General features: G+C 47.0%; 2 protein-coding genes and 1 non-coding gene across 7 annotated transcripts in view; 1 reads left to right on the top strand and 2 right to left on the bottom strand.

Moving 5' to 3' along the window:
* Positions 1–1063: 1063 nt before the first annotated feature.
* ZNF436 (zinc finger protein 436) lies at positions 1064–10027 on the bottom strand. 4 transcript variants are annotated; one of them, XM_029949331.1, is made up of 4 exons: positions 9581–10027; positions 8207–8299; positions 7281–7407; positions 1064–4813 (listed from the first exon to the last, which is right to left on the bottom strand). In XM_029949331.1, the coding sequence occupies exons 2-4, from the start codon at positions 8237–8239 to the stop codon at positions 3561–3563; spliced, it is 1413 nt and encodes a 470-aa protein (XP_029805191.1). In that variant the 5' UTR covers positions 8240–8299; positions 9581–10027; the 3' UTR covers positions 1064–3560. The 4 variants fall into 4 exon arrangements, with proteins under 4 accessions (XP_029805191.1, XP_029805193.1, XP_029805194.1 ...); XM_029949333.1 differs by lacking the exon at positions 8207–8299 and having other exon boundaries at positions 7281–7493; XM_029949334.1 differs by lacking the exon at positions 8207–8299.
* A 3412-nt stretch (positions 10028–13439) lies between these two features.
* Positions 13440–13545, top strand: LOC115300517. Its single transcript, XR_003912689.1, has one exon. It is a non-coding gene; the product is annotated as a U6 spliceosomal RNA (small nuclear RNA).
* A 5310-nt stretch (positions 13546–18855) lies between these two features.
* TCEA3 (transcription elongation factor A3) overlaps positions 18856–19345 on the bottom strand; it is a 35740-nt gene continuing 35250 nt past the window's right edge. For both annotated transcript variants that reach the window (XM_029947647.1, XM_029947649.1), the window contains one exon: positions 18856–18970. In XM_029947647.1, the coding sequence (XP_029803507.1) occupies positions 18962–18970 (9 nt within the window). In that variant the 3' untranslated portion in view covers positions 18856–18961. The remainder of the gene's footprint in view (positions 18971–19345) is intronic.

Here is a 19345-nt window from a genome sequence, read left to right as displayed (position 1 = left end):
AGTTACGTTTCACTAATACCCTTTCATCCTGAAGTCTCCCAGACAACGCCCCTAGAGAGGGTATCTAACCAATGCTTCAAAAAGTCCCTTCCTCCGAGGGCACAGGAACTCCTTTTCAAACAATACTAACTTCTGAAACAGTGGGGAACCATTTAACAAATTATCATTTCAGTGCATTCATTGGTGTCCTGATGGCCTGGGGGCAAAGCCCTAACCTGGCCTTTCAGAGAACTCCTCACACAGAAGGAAATCTCTCCCATTATAATAATGGCGAAATATTAACATATCAAATACCCTTAGAGGGGGGCTCTGGGTTAGCCAGCGTTTTCCTTTAACTTGTCCTCCCAGAAATCAAAATTGGTGAATAGGTAGCAAGGAAAAACTAGAACTTTCAAAGATGTTTTAATAAAATCTCTTTTCTTTCCCAAGTCTTGGCTATAGGTTTAATTAAGGCTTTTCTTCCATCTTTGTAGTTTTTCCCAATTTAAAGCACTTCAAATCCCTACCTCTGCCTAGACTGGCCCTCCATTTAAAGAAAGGTTTCATAAGAGAAAATTACTTGGTAAGTAATTTGAAAATTGTGGCCACACCCTAGTAATACATAATCACTGCCTTAGGCAAACTGTGCAACTATGTCATGAATAGAGAGCCTCTGACTGTTTCTAAGAGGGGTCTGTTCAGGGATTCCAATACTAGTTCAGTAGAAATTGTTTTCGTGTTCTTAACAGATACCCAAAAATATCTACGTAAAGCAACAAGGCCTCCTTTCATTTTTGCTTTTGAATGTGCCCGTGTTTGACCTTTTCTGAAGCTAATGAGGCACTCATACCAAATGTTTCCATGCTGCTTTGTCCCCAACCCAATTTTCATAGGAAACTATCCAGATTTTTGCATCTTCCCAAAATAATGGGAATATCCAGAGGGCCCACCAGTGTGTGAAAATAAGGTACTCCCAAATTTCTAGCAGAACCTCTGTACAAATCCATCAAGGTAAAGACAATTTCAGTGAATCTGACGGGAAACCATGTTATGAATCAGTGCTGGTTACTAAAATAATTCTCAGTTTTTTGATTTTTAAAAAGTATACTTTTAATTACAGAATATTGTTAGAATACAGATGTAGGTAGACACTAGCATAACTGCGACCAATACCCTACGAAATACTGCTCTACACACTTACTTGTTCACTCACTCTCCACAACCATAAAAAACAGGCACAAAGTGTTCAAGGGGATGTGCAGAAGCGGCCAGAGACTTGGGAGCAAAGACATGCAGAAAGCATTAGCAAAGAGTCTGATGCAGAAGTTGTACACAAACGTTCAAGACAGCAAATGGGCAGCGGTTGGCGGAAAGACAGGAGACAGCTGGTCTGGCCCTTGCCCTTTGAACTTCCCAGCTGGAGTGTACGTGTATGGAGACGTGGCTCGGGCACCTACAAGCCTCTTCTCGAGCCACTAGCCTCTAAGAAGCCAAAAGCAGCAGCAGCAGGAACCGGTTGGGGGCGGGCAGTAGAGTAGGGAAGAAAGAGGGAGTGAGATACCCATGGGTCAAGAGGATGCTGTCTTCTGCGGCCACCCCAAAGCCGATGCCCATAGTGGCTCACAGCAACAACAGGAGAACTCTGATATTTGTTAAAACCATTAGCAACACTGATACAGGAAAGGACATATTCGAGTTTAGTCACCAAGAACATGTAAGTCATTCAACAATTAAAATATGGATACCCACGGTCGGATAGATTTTGTACAGGACACAAAACATGCTCCCTGCCGGAGTTGAGTTTGTATTTAAGTAGGAGTGGCAACGTAAAGAAACCTCCTTGATGGAGTGGGGTTTCATTTTGTTCCTTTCAAGGTTGTGGCCCTGCAAAGGATGCGGTCTCCCACACGGTTGAGGGTCCTAATGACTCAATGTAGGATACTACCAAGAGAGACCACTGGCTCCTTTAACATGCCAAGTCCCAAAGAGTGATGGCAAAGTATTTTTCAAATGTTACAGCACTCACAAGAAAGCACAGCAGAAAGAGCTTGGGGCACTCTCAAAATATATGTATTTCTTACTCCACTCCCCCCACACTTCCACCCCCAAATGCCTGGATAAGCATCAATGCCTGGAGGGTTTCTTAATTCCTCTGTGGGCTGAGGTAAGGAGAACTGACACTAACAGGCTTAAATTGGGCCAACTTTCATTTTAACTACAGGAATCTGTAGACTGACAGGATGGAAATACGTTCCTCTCTAGGTTTATTAATTCCTTGTGTCTAGGCCAAAAAGAAGAGTACTCAGTCTGAGAACAGGACACTCAACCTATCTGTCGGGTCATTGTCTCCCACAATTGACTGATACACAAAAGCAGGTGCTTCGTTCTGTACAAAGACAGATCTTAAAGGAGAGCGCACACTAGAGCACTAGTGTTTAACATTTTTCCTTTATAAAAAATAAAAACGAAAGGACATTTCTCACATTGGAGTTGTCTGTAGTTCCGTCACATGATCAACATCACCCAAGAACATGCTAATTCTGTGTGAATTTGGTTTCCGCTACTGGAAAAATTACAGGAATACACGTTTTACTGTACATACACATGCCCTTATGCAAGCCAAGATAAACACTGGGATGTGGCCCTTATCAAATCCTAGAGTTAGCAGTACTGATCTTTAAGGGTAGAAGGGGAAGAACACAGAAAGGAATGGTGGTGACCCTCGGGGAGGCACTCTGTGTTTCCTTCCCTGAAGTGGTCAATTCCACTTGCTCCTTACACTCCACCATCAGTACGGTCCTATCTTTCCTTGAAGATACCTTCCCTACACTGTTCCCAACAGTGATCCCCAAAGAAAATGAATAAATTTTGATTAGTGGCAATAACGACAGTGGGCAGCTCTTGCTAAAGTCACCACCACTGATGAGTCCTTGGTCCCCAAACCTGTATCTTGTTTTTCCTTTCAATCTGCATCTTTAGTTGGCTTTCACAAAGATGCAAGCTTTAATAAAGTTAATTAGAAACAATGAAGAAGAAAGTTATGGTTGTTGCCTTCATCGTTCAGAATCCTGCTCTCAGGAAGATGGAAAGATACAAATGCATACGCAACTCAAGATGTGTGTGCCCAACTACTATGGAGAGTGATAGGTGTGGCAATTCATGCAGTCTCTGGTTGTTTTTTTCCGAAGCAGCTGTGACCACCCTATTACGGTCCAACATTTCCCCTAGCATAGTTCTTCGGGCCACAGATGAGAGAAATAACTTTTAAAGATTTACTCCATTTGTAGGCCTGAGTATTAACTAGCATTTATCCCCTGGTCTTCAGAGTCCCAGTTTCTTGTGGGGCCTGTTGTGATGAAGTGCTTCATTAATTTTCAGTGAACAAAACTCACTCCTTTGGAGAAGGGGATAACAATCCCAAAGTTGTGGGTCAGAATTTCAAATGGCTTATCTTCTTTGATGTTTCCAACTGTGGCCGACAAGGAAATTCGCAACGGTACAAGAAGCTTGGTCTTGAGAGAGCTCTTTGATAGCAAATAAAATTGTACCTTCAAATGAATCATTTCTTTTAATTACAGGACTTAGTCCGTATGAATCCTCTTATGTTTAATCAGGGCTGAGCTCCGGCTGAAACTCTTCTCGCATTCAGTGCATTCGTAAGGCTTCTCTCCCGTATGAACTCTCTGATGGGTGATGAGGTTGGAGCTCTGAGTGAAACCTTTTCCACACTGCACACACTCGTAGGGCTTCTCTCCGGTGTGGGTTCTCTGGTGTTTAATGAGATCTGACCTTTCTCCAAAGCTTCGCCAACACTCATTGCACTCGTAGGGCTTCTCTCCAGTGTGAATTTTCTGGTGTGTGATGAGATGAGAGCTCCGGCTGAAGCTTTTCCCACAAGCGTTACATTCATACGGCTTTTCCCCTGTGTGGGTTCGCTGGTGCTGAACCAAGTGGGAGATGCGGCTGAAATTCTCCCCACATTCGTTACAGTGGTACGGCTTTTCTCCTGTGTGGGCCCTGCGATGGCGCACGAGGTCAGAGTTCTGGCTGAAATTCTTCCCACACTCGTCACACTTGTAGGGCCTCTCCCCAGTGTGCACTCGATAGTGTTTGATGAGATCAGACCTCTCGCTGAAGCCTCGCCCACACTCATTACACTCGTAAGGCTTCTCCCCCGTGTGGGTCCTCTGGTGCTGAGCTAGGTGAGAGCTCCGGCTGAAGCTTTTCCCACACTCCTCACACTCATAGGGCTTTTCCCCACTGTGGGTCCTTTGGTGCTGGATGAGGTGAGACAGCCGGCAGAAACTTTTCCCACACTCGTTACATTTGTGGGGTTTCTCTCCAGTGTGGATTGTCTGGTGCTGAATGAGGTGAGAGCTTCTTCCAAAACTTTTCCCACACTCGTTACAGTCATAAGGCCTTTCCCCAGTGTGAGTTCTCTGATGCTGGATAAGGTGTGAGCTTCGACTGAAGCCCTTTCCGCATTCGTAACACTTATAGGGTCTGTCTCCAGTGTGGGTTTTCTGATGCCGATTAAGGTCTGAGATCTGACTGAAGGCCTTTCCACAGTGAGAACATATGTGATATCGAATGCCTGTGTGGACTTCTTTGTGAACAAGCAGATCGGTGACCTGTTGAAGAGGATAGCTTACCCACGCTTCTGCGGTTAAATCTCCCCACTGTCTTTCTGGTCTATCCCTGCTTTCAAAGCCTTCTTCGTTTTCAGGGTTTTCCTCAGTGTTCCCAACAGGTCTTTCGGATGCAGTCCCAAATTCTACATCTTCACTAATCTCTTGCTTTGGATTCACTTCATTCTCACTCCTGATCTCAAAATCTGTAATAAAGGGTAAATAACCATAACAATAACAACAACAACATCAGCAAATAAACACACAAAATTTATCTACTGTGTGCCAGGCATTGTGCTAAGTTCTTTACCCAAATTACTTCAATCACCCTGAGAGTCAGGCATTATGATTTCTACTCTATGAATAGTAAATTCCAGACCCCGAGAAGTGACTTGCAAAAAGTTCATAGAGTCATAAATGGTGGGCCCAAGATTCAAATCCAGATTTGTCTGATAACAGTTGGTGCTCTGTACCACTACAGTTAACGGTTCTCTATGAAAATTGTATATATATATATTTTTTTTGAGAGACAGAGACAGAGAGCGAGCGGGGGAGGGGCAGAAAGGGAGGGAGACACAGAATCTGAAGCAGGCTCCAGGCTCCGAGCTGTCAGCACACAGTCCACTGTGGGGCTCGAACCCACAGACTGTGAGATCATGACCTGAGCCGAAGTTGGACGCTTAACCGACTGAGCCACCCAGATGCCCCGAAAATTATATATTTTTAGAATATATTTAAAACATATTGTATTATGTTTAAAAAAGAAAACCAGAGACAGAAAACAAAGAAGACTGTATATTAGAATGTCTAAAAGCGAAGGGCCTAGATATTTTATGTGTGATTGTGGTGGGTGTATGTTCTTAAACTTTCCAAGCCTTCATCATTACCATTATATAATATTTACTAGGCATCTATTGGGTTAGGATGGGAAAAAACAAATTTTTGTCTAGCTACATCAAGTCTTAATTGACAGGAAAAGTGAGTGCCAAATGTTACTTGCTTCCTTCCAGTGGCCTTTGAATGTGAATAGAGGAGGGAAGGCTGGAGAACGCGCAAAAAATGCCTGGCTCAGAACATCGCTGACGGTAACTAAACATAGCCTTCAAATGAAAATGAAAAAGAAAACATAAAACCACTATCTATAAGCAACTTTCTACCAGACACTGTTTTTCCAAGTTGTGTTACTAGCATACTCTTCAACCTAGAGGTTACTAGGTATGCCGGGAGAAAAGAGTCCATGGACCAATTAGTTTGGTAAATGGTGCATTCAACATCTCTTCTTAGAAATTTGCACATCATTTAACACATTAAAGGTTCTGAAGAGTCCTGAGGTTAAGAAGCCTTGTAAATTTTATTTATCGATTAAATTTTTTTTTGAGAGAGAGAGAGAAAAAGAGGGCGCATGCATGAGTCGGCAAGGAGCAGAGAGAGAGAGAGAGGGAGACAGAGGATAAGGATCTGAAGCGAGCTCTGTGCTGTCAGCAGACAGCTCAATGTGGGGCTCGAACTCGAAAACCATGAGATCAGGACCTAAGCCAAAGTTGGACACTTAACTGACTGAGCCCTCAGGCGCCCCATAAATATTATTTAACACAGGACCAAACTTACTTGGGAAAGGAATTTATTTTTCTGTGTGTGTGCGCGCGCGCGCTTTCATGCTTCCAGCCTAACAAGTACTCCTTGGGCTAGCGTAGCCATATACATTCACATTTCTTTAAGATGCTCACTGCTTGCTTTTGTTGGATTGGAGTGAATATTTGGATTAGAGACTGCAACACATCTAGGTAAATAAATTTTAGTTGCTTTTCTAAAGGAAAGATCCAAGAATCTTGGAACATCAGGGAGAGCCCAAGCTAAAAAGGAAACCTCTCCTAGTTGCCTTTTGTTCTGGAAAAGGCTATAGAAATAAAGATTAAAAAAAAAAAAGAATTAGTCCTGATGAATGGCAGATGACCTACCGAACCATATGTGGTTGGTAAGGTCTGCCAAGTCTTAACAGGAGACAAAGTGAGTCAAAAGATTTCAGCTCAAGAATATACTGTTTATTCTAGTTACACCCAGACCAAAGGAGAGCTAAGAGAAGACAGGTGTACAAACCATCAGAACAATTACTTCTCTTCCTAATAGAATTTGTGAACTCATGGAGTTTAGGATTTTTCTGGAACAACATTTGACACACTCAAAATTTACGATCAACTCTGAAACATCTCTAGACAAGTACCTGCTCCAGATAAATAAAGGACCTTAGGCAAACCTAGAGCTCTGAAGACAAAACAAACACAAAAATGTGGCTTTTGCCTTCTCATGAACCTGGGTCAGAACCCTCCTCATCTTCTAGTAAAACCACCATTTAACAGGGGCATTTATAGCCTGGCAAGCACCATTATGTCAGACCTGTTTGGCCAGTGATCTGTACCAACAGGCTGGAGAACGGTAGATGACTCAGGGCACAAGAAATGTGAATGTTTCTAAAATGGGCAGAAATAGTCTCTCTTTTTGAACAATATGATCTTGCTGTTCCCACACTCCAAGATTTGCCTGACGACTCAACTCAAACCGATATCCAATTCAATGCTTTGAAAATCACACAACTTGGTTGTGTTGGAAGAGCTAAGCCAGTTTTGAGAGTCTCAAAAACGTGGGAGTGAGGAAAGGCAGAAAATCCTCACTTACCTAGTGAGACAACGTTTCCATAATTCTCCTGCATAACATCCCTGTAAAGGTCCCTTTGTGTAGGGTCCAGAGGTCTCCATTCTTCCCGAGTGAGGTACATGGCCATATCTTCAAATGTCACAGGTGCCTGAAATCACACAATGCTTCCTCATTACTGGGTATCCTGGAGGTTAGGACCAGTCCTTCTTCTTGACATTAGACTCATGGCTAGAACTGTTGAGGAGGCAAAAGGTATTAAGTCTGATCTGAAGAGCCCAAAGAAGAAATAAACAGGCAACAAAGAGATGTGGCAGAGAAGCGATCCATTTACCAGCTGACTGCTCTGGTCCCATGGCCAGACATCCCTGCTCACTCCAGAGCTTTATCCTCTAGCGGTGCTCTGCTCAGAACACACGTAGCACCTGTATTACCATATACATTTTACTCAGTGTTCTCTATTCCTGGAGTATCTGTCTCAGCCTAGTGAAATCTTATAATTCTTTACCGCCCTGTTCCAGTACTGACAGGTCTTTAAGCGTCCCCTGGCCCCCTGCTCCGCTCCACTCCTCCCTTGGACTCCTGAGAATTAATCACTCCCACTTCTTGGTTCCCACACCACAGCACTTTGTTCCTATGACAAATAAAGCTGTTATCACGTTGTATCACGGTTAACCGAATGCGTCTGTCTCCCTACAGATTGTGAGCAGGCGGGGAGAGACCGTTTCATCCATCTTTTGTCTTCCTAGTATTTAAAGGCATACAGCAGGTGTTCAATAAATGCTTGTTTGTGGCTATACTAGCCTGGTACTGAGATTTCTGGAGGCAGAATACCGAAGCGAGCGAATGACTAATCCCAGGGAATTTCCAACAGGGATTTGCAGAGCAAAGAAACGCCGGGACACGGTGGGTAGGCAGAGGCAGGGTCCGAGAAGCCACCCCCGGCTTACCTGGGACCCAGCCATGAGCAGGGTGGCTGCCATCTCGGGCTCAACGATTCGCCTCCCAGAAGAGAGAGCAGGAAAAGCAGCTAGCAGACAGCGCTAAAGGAGGCGAAAAGCAGGGCGTGAGGCACAGAAAATAGGCCCTGCCCACTCCCCAGGGCTGGAGTTCTGGCCGCCAGGCGGGTGGGGAGGGCCCTGGACCCGGGCCGGGTCACTCTCCTCCCTGACCCACGAGCGCGACCCGCCCTTTGTGTCTCCGCCACCATAGGGTGGAGGCACTGCCGGAATTTACTAAGACAGCCCCCCGGCTCGAGCCCTCCGGGGCCGGGGTCAAGTCGATGCTGTCTCGGGGAGGAGGCTCTCAGCCCAGCCCACAGAACGCCTCCGCTCTCCCATCTCGAAGCTGGCCCTTTCCGGCAGCTATCTCAGCCAATCAGCGAGCGAAGCTGGCAAAACGCTCTGCCAATTAGATGCTGAACGCTAGGCCCGCCTCTTGTAGCGTGGCTGATCACCTCTATCACGCCTGCGCCTCCTCTCGTGGCCTGCCGGGAGTTGGAGTTCCATTCCCACGTACAAAGGCCAGTCAGAGGCCAAAAACCAAGGAGGGAAGAGAACAAAAGGGTAAAGAAGGAAGGGCGTCCTCCTAGCCGGGGAGGAGTATCTTCCGCCTTCGTCTCTTGGAGACCACGGCCCGATTAAGCTAGAGAGGTTGCCCTGCATCTCCTCACGACCTTATGCTAGTCTTGAGTCGGGCTTTAACTTCGATGTCGGGCCTAATTTAGGCGCTGGCTTGTGCTAGGTTTTGCTGGGATTAGCTCTCATTTGACAGCCGGGGCCTGAGAGCGAAACGGCAGCCGCCCACTCCCCGGGGGAGACTCAGCAGCCGCGCTGGAACTTTGAGCTCCTCCCACGCACTACGTCTCCCAGCAGTGCCTGCAGCACTCTCACCCGGCTACTCAGACTACAACTCCCAGGAGGCTCCGCGCCGCCAATGCGCTAGCTAGTGGAGTCCGCGGCTCGGCCAGGCAGCGTCCCGGCCCTGTTGCTATTAACCCTGTAGGTGCCTCCAAGCTTGTCCTTCCAGAGAGGGCGCCGCTTGATGGGCGGGTTGAGTTGCGCCCAGCAGAGGGGAGGCGAAAACCCGAGGGAAATCAGAAGCGAGGTGGAGGATAGGGTGCTTATGAAGGAGAAAGTCAAACCCCAGGGCTGACTTATCATCCCTAACGGCTTGTCTGCTAAGAGGATTTCTGAAGGTTCCCTGTACGGATGGGCTCTTGGGCCTCTGAGGGTTTGAGCTGGGCGGGCTCTCAGGATGCTAGCAGTCCCTGACCTGCTGAAGGTGGGAAACCGAAAAACCAAGCTGGGAAAGAACAGACTTACCGCCTGACCCGCAGATGATCCACTAGGTCGCCGGCTCCAAGATCTGAGAGGCCTCAAATAGATTTCAAATCCGCAGAGTTCTCTGAGACTTCGAGTGTGTGGAAGGATTCTAGAGACCACTGGCAGATCCCGGATATCTCAGACCCGCAGGTAGTTCTCAAACCCATAGACTTGCAGGCAAAGCCCAGAGATCGAAGCGGGTCCCAAAGACTCAGAGACTCTGAAGCAGCTTAGGGAAACCACAGACTCCTAGGCAGATCCCCGAGACCACAGCCGCGAGCCAAGGAACACCAGCAGCGGCTAAGCTGCATTCAACTGGAGTTCTTCCGAACGGAAGGACTTGCAGCCTTGCCTTTCCCCAGCCAGGATGAGAAAATTAGACAATGGAAGCCGAGCACTAGGGAAAGCAGGCATTCTGCGTGGGGAAGAGCTCTGAGCTCGCTGTAGCCTTGGAGAGGGAAGTGATGGAAAAAGAATATAGCAGCTTATTAGGGACTCCCACCCTCTTCAAGTTATAAATATCCCCAGAACCTTGGCTACGTGCCCAGAAGCCTGTTGTCTCTAACTTTACAGGAGACTTCTCTGCCTGGGCTGGGAAAGGGGCTTTTCTTTTGTTTTGCAGATACATCCACCCACTGAGTGACTTGAATTCTCTCCCCCCACCCCAACATGACTCCAGGCTATGCTTTTATTAGTGAGTGTCCTGTTCCCAGTGCCCAGTTATTTATGGTTAAATTACTCAAGTGTCTAAAAAGAACTAGGACCCTACCCAGCCATGAGGCAGAGTCTCCCACTCCCACTGCTCTTCCCATTCCCAGCTGTGAGGTTAGGAATTCTCTAGATAGCAAAGAATTGTACCATCCTACCCCATCTGAAATTTATTTGGGTACCACACATAAGAAAGGTTCTTCTTTTTCAAGAAGAAGAAGGAAGAAAGAATGAAAGAAAAAAGAAAGAAAGGAAGGGAATTGTAGAGGATTCCCAAGAGACCGTGTCCATAGTGGGAAGAGTGTGGGCATCGAGGTCAAACAGACCTGAGTTGGAATCCAGGCTGTCTATCCTCTAGTCATCCAATCTCTCTGGACCCATTTCCCTTTTTGTGAAACAAGGCAAACATACCTAAGGCAGTGGTGGACACTAAGCGAGATGGCCTAAAGCCCTCCACACGGAATGAACACTCACATGGTCAGCTATTATTATTAATCCTGCCTCTGGTGGCAGGGGAGACTTCCAGAAAGGCCTTGTGGATATTTTCACTGGCTCAGAAAATGTGGGAAGTCAGAGTGCTGGTGACCTTCACCTTACATAGTGTTTCTGCTGGAAATCCAGAGGAAATTGGAAGTTGGGCCAGTTTGGTGGGTTCAAGCAAATTGGTGTACTGAGCCCATTCGAGCAAAGGTATTTTCGGTTACCAGAACCCATCCAGTGGAGGCCTCATATTCAGGGGAGCTCCTGAGACCAGGAGGGGGCTCGTTCAGACTTTGGCTGAGTAATCGCACGTCTCTAATTGGGCCTAAGGTGAGTTGAGTGCCTGCGCCACTCAGCCCAGCAGGGCTCCCTTTTCATCCCTTCTCTGACAGATTGCTTTGTAAACTTCCTTAGGCCTCTCTCCCCCTTGCCCCAGTGCTTTAAGTCCTTCTTTGTCCTCTTTCTGTTCCTTTTATTCCTCAGGCCTCCCTGGGGGCAGGACAAGCCTCCTCTCCCAGCCTCGCTTGGCTGCTTGCCTCCTTCTGTGAGTAAGTGCTTTTCTCTCTCTTCACCTGGGACCCTCATGAGGGTGGAGGAGAAGAGAGGCGGAGAGCAAAAGCTGCATTTGGTGCCCTTGAGGAAAAAGGGTAGGAAAGGCAGTGGGTGAGGGGCTTCCTGCTGTAGCCTTCAGCGGCACTCCGAAACTTGAGGTTACTGGAAGGAGGTGGCTTCCTGCCCCATTGTTTGGGACGTCATTGTTTCTCAGGAATACTTATTGTATGTGAATTGTCAATAATTAACTTGCAAAGCTGTATGTGTTCCAATCATTCAGCAAACACTGAGCACCTACTGTATACAGAGGTGGCAACATAGTCTATCAGCACAGAAAGGGGCCAGAAGAACCGTCTGGCCAGGGTCTCCAAATTAGGCTTTTGACACAGTCTCCTGATGGAGTTATATACATGGTGGCAGATCCACTGACCAACTTGATCAAAGACCCTCCATCTGTGTCCCTAAGCTTGTTTCTCATTAACAGACTGCTAGGCCTGTGGTGCATTATATGTTCTTATATTTCAATAAATCCTATAATTATGAGCAGCACAATTATGCTGTGATTTTTTTTGTATTATTAGAAGGATTAATTTGTTAAACATGGAAAATTTTTCTTTAGTATTTATTTGCAAACTTGTTTGCCATTCCTTCATTTAAAGAAGTTGTTTTAATGTTTATTTTTAAGAGAGACACAGTGCGAGTTGGGGAGGGGCAGAGACACACACACACACACACACACACACACACAACACACACACACACAGAATACAGAATCCGAAGCAGGCTCCAGGCTCTGAGCTGTCAGCACAGAGCCCGACGCGGGGCTCGATCCCATGAACCATGAGATCATGACCTGAGCTGAAGTCACTTAACCGACCGAGCCCCCCAGGTGCCCCTTCATTTTCAAATATACTAAGCACATCAAAAAAAAATCAAAGTGCCCCAGCTCCTCTTGACCGTCCCCTCCCCACACCCTCCCCCCCCAGCGGAGAGGAAGCTCCATCACAGCACAAAGAGCTAGGGACACGGGGACACACTGACTCTGAGTCACTGCATAGTACATGATGAGTGTGTCTGTGCAGAGGAGGGGGCGGACTGATAGCAGAGGGTAGGGGAGGAGGCTTCACAGAGGAGGTGACATCTGAGCTGGCTTGCAAAGACTGTAGGAGTCTCGGAGGTGGAGAAAAGAGGGGAGGGAAAGCATTCCAGTCTTCCAGAACAGCATGTGCGGAGTCACGGAGGCGTGAAAGGACAAAGCCTGTTCCAGGATGGCCAGGACTGTGCATGGCTAGAGGGAAGGGTGTGGGGGTGGAGTGGCCGGGGGAGGAAGCCAAGCAGGGACAATCTCTCATGTCCCCTTGCCTGCCTGTCTCTGCCTTTGGATCAGCAGAGCTGGTGATGAGGTACAGACGGGGGGGGGGGGAGGCCTGGGTGCTGGCCTAGGGTGAGAAGAGCAGATTGCAGGAGGAGGGGGCAGTGGAGAGGATTGGGAAGTTCCTTATGAACTCCTGCATTCAGCAGGTTTTCTCCTGAGAGGATCAACATTTTCCAAAAATGTAAACAATTGCATTAAAAATGTACAACAACTTACTTAGTATTGTTTAGCCTACTTAAAGGCATCGGTAAGTCCCTGGTCACTGCACATGTCTCCATTCTGTACCAGACACTGGGGGGAGATAGGACATGGCCCTCACGGTGACTGCAGGGCTGCCGTGAGGATTAAATTTGAGAATGGCTGCAAAACATGGGCACAAAGGAGGGCCTGACCATACAGTGGCCGTCACTGCTGTGAGGGAAGTAAAACACACCGCAGATGTTCTGTGAGAATATCTCAAAGTAGCTTAGAGCATGAACAGGGGCTTGGGTTCAAGTCCAGATTCTGTCTCCCAGAAGCATATGACTCTCTGAACTTTGGCATCCTCAGTTTTGTCAAAAGGGTGTAGTAATAACAATTTGTAGAGACAGAATTGCCAAGGCCTCAGGGAGGAGGGAATGGGGAGCCGTTCAATAGGTATAGAGGTTCAGTTTTGCAAGATGAAACATGTTCTGGAGATTCAGTGCACACGATGTGGAAGAACAACACTACTGAACTGTACGTACTTGGAAATGGTTCAGATGAGCGCTCACGTTGGCAGCGCATATACTAAAATTGGAACAATACAGAGAAGATTAGCATGGCTCTGTGCAAGGAAGATACACTACTCCGTGGAGCATTCCATTAAAAAAAAAAAGCGCACCTCACACTTGTCAGAATGGCTAAAATCAGCAACACAGGAAACAACAGATGTTGGCAAGGATGTGGAGAAAGCGGAAGCCTTTTACACTGTGGGTGGGAATGCAAACTGGTGCAGCCATTCTGGAAAACAGCATGGAGGTTCCACAGAGTTAAAAATGGAACTATTCTGACCAGCAACTGTGCTTAGTTACCTAAGTGATACAAAGATACTGATTTGAAGGGGCACTGGCGCCCTGATATTTACAGTAGCACTATCCACAATAGCCAAATTATGGAAAGAGCCCAAATGTTCATTGACTGATGAATGGATAAAGAAGATGTGGTGTACACATATAACGGAATATTACTCAGCCATCATAAAGAACAAAATCTTGCTATTTGCAATGACGTGGATGGAACTAGAGTGTATTACGTTAAGCGAAATAAGTCAGTCAGAGAAAGACCAATTCTGTATGATTTCGCTGACATGTGGAATTTAAGAAACAAAAGATGAACATAGAAGAAAGGGGGAAAAAAGAGAGAGGGGGGAAAAACCCATAAGAGACTCTTAACTATAGAGAACGAAGTGAGGGTTGATGGAGAGAGGTGGGCAAGGGATGGGCTAAACGGGTGATGGGTGTTAAGGAGGGCACTTGTGATGAGCACTGGGCGTTATGTGTAAGTGATAAATCACTGAATTCTACACCTGAAACCAAGTTACCATATATGTTAACTAACTAGAATTTAAATAAAAACTTGAAAAAATGCAAAAAAGCCAAAATGTTAAAATTGTAAGTTTTATGTTATGCATATGTAATTACAATTAAAAATTTTTTATGTCTTTATTTTATGTTGAGAGAGAAAGAGGCAGAGAGCAAGTGGGGAGGGGCAGAGAGAGAGGGAGACACAGAATCAGAAGCAGGCTCCAGACTCTGACCTGTCAGCACAGAGCCCGATGCAGGGCTCGAACCCACAAACCATGAGATCAGGACCTGAGCCGAAATCGGACGCTTAACCGACTAAGCAAGCCATCCAGGCGCCCCTTGTTATCACAATTTTAATAAGAGAGTATAATAATAGTAACCCAGTTCCTGGGTCTGAGGGTTAGTTGAGACAATGTCAAGGGCGCCCCTAGTACACTAGCTAATGTTTACTAAGTACTTTGGGTCAGCTATGAACCAGATGCTATTATTGCCACTACTTTACAGATGAAAAATGGAGGCCTGGAGAGGCTACATAATGTGTCCAAGATATCCAGTCAATGCTCAATAATTAATAGATGTTATCAATACTGTGATACAAAGAAGTCATCCTCATGATGATGCTAGAATGCATTGTAACTATGAAAGTCTCACAGCACTGTGAGAGTTCTGATGAATAGCTCTTGTGGCCAGGGCTCAGAGGAGACTTCACAGAAGATGTGCATCTGGAAAGGGGCGAAGTGGGCGAAGAGGATCAAGATGTACAAACTTCCGACTATAAAATAAGTCACGGTGATGAAAAGTATAGCGTCAGGAATATCGTAAGTAATATCATCATAATGTTGTATGGTGACAGACAGTGACTACACACTTAACTCTGGTGGTAGTTAAATCACTACGCTATACACCCAAAACTAATATAACGCTGTATGTCAACCGTACTTAAAAAAAAATGGGGGCACCCGGGTGGCTCAGTCAGTTAAGCATTCGGCTCAGTTTTGGCTCAGGTCATGATCTCACAGCTTCATGGTTCAAGCCTCTTATCAGGCTCTGCACTGGCAGTGTGGAGCCTGCTTGGGATTCTCTCTCTCCCTCTCTCTGCCCCTCCTCCACTTGCGCTGTCTCTGTCTCTCTCAAAATAAATAAATAAATTTAAGAAAAAGAATAAGAGAGGAAAAAAGACAGGCATCTGAGGTGAGCCACTGAAGAATGGGTAAGATTAGGATGGAGGTTGTGGGGAGCGGGCATCAGAATAGGCACAGTTTGGAAGGTCCATCAGGTTTTCAAGGGCAAATACCTCCCTCAGGCTGGAGCAAAAGGGCAGCGGAGCTGGAAGATAAGCCACCCACGACAGGAGAGGAGCTTTGAAAGTCACACCAAGGGGGTTGAGTCCCGTTTGACAGCTGGCGGTGACTGGGGAAACAGTGCTGAGCGCCGTGCAAGGCAGAGGCAGGTAAGGGAGGGATGCTTTGAGCTGGGAGATCAGTAAAAGGTCTTTGTATCAGTGCAAGAAAGAGAAAACATGCAAGACAATGTTGCTAGTGATGGCAGTGGAGAGAAGGGCTGGACGAGGGAGGGACTATAGAATCAGTAACTGACAAAGTAAAGAGAGCGAGGGAAAAGTGTCAGAGATGGTTCTAGGTAGTGAACTGGCTGACACATATACAAGATAGAAGAGGGCATTTAAGAATGTGAACATGTGCGTTCAGTTTCAGATTAATGCTGAGCGGGCCCATGTATTGAGACTAAAGAAAGATTTGGACATCTTCATGGGCCTACAATGAAAGACTTCTCATGGATACAGTCTTTCAGGATCCTGTGACCTTCTGAAAGTATCTTCTAAATCGGTCATTAAGATCTTGAAAGTACTTTGTTTTCAAGGTCTTCTGGCCATAACATTGCTGGTGAGACGTTCTATCCTCCATCCCAAGCATGTCGCCTCAGTGTCTCACCTTACCTGCTCTTGTCTTTTTCCTCCTATAAGGTAGCAATCTCCACCCCCCGACACACACACCAGGGAAGCCTTCCTGGTGGCAGAAGTTCATGCTAACTCTCTTGCCACTCGCCTCCTCTTTGTCTCTGACATGAAGGAGGAGATAGGGTTAAACCATGAGCCCCAGCCAACAGTCTGTCCAAAGACTGTTTGACAAGGAGTGCAGCATGGCCAGTGTGGCTGGAGCACAAAGGATGGGGGCAGGACAGAGGCCCCGTAGGGCCTTGTGGACCCTGCCAAATGCAGTGGGGGGAAGTGGAAGGCCTGAAATGGGGGTGGCAGAGTGGGGGGCTCTAACATGCCCAGAGTTGCAATGCTGAAAAGCCTATTCTGGTCAGTGCAGTGGAGAGCAGGCACTGGAGCGGGTACAGATCAGACACAGGAAGGCCAGTTGGGAGGATACGGATGTCTGCTGATGAACTCAGTCCGAGGTCTCTTCGTGCTTTTCTGGGTCCTTCTGTGATGTAGATGTGCACTGCAGAGATGTGCGGACTGGAGCTGACTGGTTTTCTTGCTGTTTAATCTGATTTATCTCCTTTGTAAACAGTAAGGTTGTTGAGGGTGGAGATTCAGTTTTTTGTATTATTTTTCCCTGGGCTGTAACTCCCTGTGACACCAGGAGCACAATGGACACTGAGACCGTGACTGCTGAAAACGACCCCACGGTGCCACCTTAAACAGCCCAAAGTAACGTGTATTGACACGGATATATTGATAATTATTGCTTCTGGTTCTCGACATTTGGATGGAGGATTAGATCATACAAAGAAAAATCTGGATCTCTAAACCCTGACTGCTCAAACTGTGGTCTGTGGACCAGTGGCACCAGATCACCTGGGACCTTGTTACAAATGAAGAATCTGGGGCGCGCGGTGGCTCAGTAGGTTAAGCGTCCGACTTCAGCTCAGGTCATGATCTCACGGGGTTCGGGGGCTCGAGCCCCACGTCGGGCTCTGTGCTGACAGCTTGGAGCCCAGAGCCTGCTTCTGAATCTGTGTCTCCCTCTCTCTCTGGCCCTCCCCCACTCACACTCTGTCTCTCTCCCTCTCTCAACAATAAACATTTAAAAAATATTTTAAATTAAAAAAATTTTTTTAAAAGAGATGAAAAATCTCCTCTCCCTCTCCCCCCACCAGACCTGCTGAATCAGAATCTGCATTTTAACATGGTCCCCAGGGGATTCCCATCCATACTGGAGTGTCAGAAGCACCCGGCTCGGGGAAACGACACCTCTGCATTCTTCCGAGGGTAACACATGCGCCTCGGGTGCAGCATTTATCACACCCTGTGCAGCGGGGAACACTGCCCATGGTTTGTTTCCCCGCCAGGCCTGGAGTTCCTGGAAGGTAGAAGCCGGGCACCGTGTAGGGCCCTGGAGCGTCCACAGCATTGAGCACAGGGACAGGGAGCAGAAGACCAGGGTTTCGGTCCTGGTGCTGCCATTGACAGGCTCTGTGTGTTTCCTCTTCTGTGGGAAGATTTTCAGTCCTTCCAAAGGACCTACCCCCAATGTGACTGTTGCAAAGCTGAAGACGGTGGCAGATTTCCACGCACAGTTTATTTACAGGGTTCATGTATGCGAGGTGGCACTTGATGGGTGGGAGGCGATCATCAATTCCCGGATGATGCCAGGGCTTATAAGGAGCTTGGGCTGAAGTTACTCCAACAGCTGCCCTAACAGTGAACCAAGGCAGAGGGAAACCAGCGGCTTCTCTGCACAACGACTCTGTGAAGTAGGCACTTGTGCCACTCCTATATTCACAGGCAAGAAAGTGGCCGAGAGAGGCTAGGTGACTTTCCCAAGCTCCCTGAGTTCACAGACCCCTGGACTTAGGCTATTTGAGGGAACACAGGGTCTAGGAGGCTCTGCCTGGGGCTGTCAGAAGGCCAGAGACAGCCAGAGACTGAGACCCTGGACATGCTCACCAGACCTGCTCACAAGGCTTTTCCAGAAGGTTCCAGCTTTGCCTAAAGTTCCGATCAGCATAAAATACAAGCCAATATCATTGCAGGAGGAGCACTGTGCCCTGTAAGCTGTGAAGAGTGCACTGCCCGGGCCTGGGCAGGCTCTAAGCGTCAGGACTCCCAGGGACGCCGCAGAATTCAACGGCATTGCTGTACCTTTCACTCAGAAAGCCTGAGCTCAAGATGATCTGCTCCCTGCCTAGAGGGACCAGATCTGGCGTCCTTAAAGGCACCCAAAGCCAGCACAAAACAGGGGATCACAGAGAGTCTGGGAAGAGATGAGGAGTAGGGAAGAAATCTTTCTACATGGCGCGGGAGTCCCATCTGCCTATGCCTGACTGTGTGTGCGCTGCTCCACACATGTGACTCTGCGATGGGGGGTGGGGGGTAGGATTTGCATCCGGCTGGTATTTTTCGATTTGGAAAAAGCTGAGAGACTGGGATGTGAGAAAAGCTCCTCGAAGTAAAGGACTGCCAGCCCACCGTCTAAGACACGACCCCTCAGGCATGAAGCCTCTGAGCTCCTACAAGAGGTTTGTCAACACAGACTCTTAGCATCACACCCCAATTACGTCACTCCATTAGCATATATTAATAACTGAGTATTAATATGCAAAAGACTTCCCCCTCTGATCCCTATGACCCCATTCAGAGTTCAGCATTTTTCTTCATTTTTAATTTTTATTATTTTCTCCAGCTAGATTGGCTTAGTGCTTTCTCTTTGTTCTTCCTCACCTTTTTCACTGAAATCCTGGCTGGCGGTTCCATCAGCAGAACTACAAAATCAAAAAGGCAGTAACACTTTAGAGCTTTCCCTGTGTCGCCCTAGGAGACGGGGGGCAGGGGGAGGGGACATGAAAAAGAAGGTAGTATCTGGAGCCACACAGACTAGAATCCAAATCCCAGTTCTGCTGCCATTATTAGCTGTGTGGCCTTGAGCAAATCACTCATCTGTAAGATGGGATCATAATGTTGGTCAATGCAAGAAGATAGCAGGTAGTAAATGAATGGAAATTTGATGCCAGGTGTGTGGTGGGCTTTTAATTCATGGTCAAAAACATTGCTGTGATTACTACTAAGCCTCCCACATGGCAATGGAGACTACCTGAAAATGTCAGAAGTCATATATCTACCACCTCTAGTAGGCCCTG

The sequence above is a fragment of the Suricata suricatta genome, chromosome 8, assembly GCF_006229205.1.
Source record: "Suricata suricatta isolate VVHF042 chromosome 8, meerkat_22Aug2017_6uvM2_HiC, whole genome shotgun sequence".
NCBI lineage: Eukaryota > Metazoa > Chordata > Mammalia > Carnivora > Herpestidae > Suricata > Suricata suricatta.
Note: the sequence above shows the minus strand (reverse complement) of the source record. Positions and strands in the feature narration are given on the sequence as shown.

Coding starts and splice junctions, on each gene's coding strand:
- ZNF436 (XM_029949331.1), bottom strand. CDS start 8,239: ATGGCAGCCACCCTGCTCATGGCTGGGTCCCAG. Junction 7,408..8,206: donor TGCTCATGGCTGGGTCCCAG/GTAAGCCGGGGG, acceptor GTGTGATTTCAG/GCACCTGTGACATTTGAAGA. Junction 4,814..7,280: donor TGGAAACGTTGTCTCACTAG/GTAAGTGAGGAT, acceptor CCTTTATTACAG/ATTTTGAGATCAGGAGTGAG.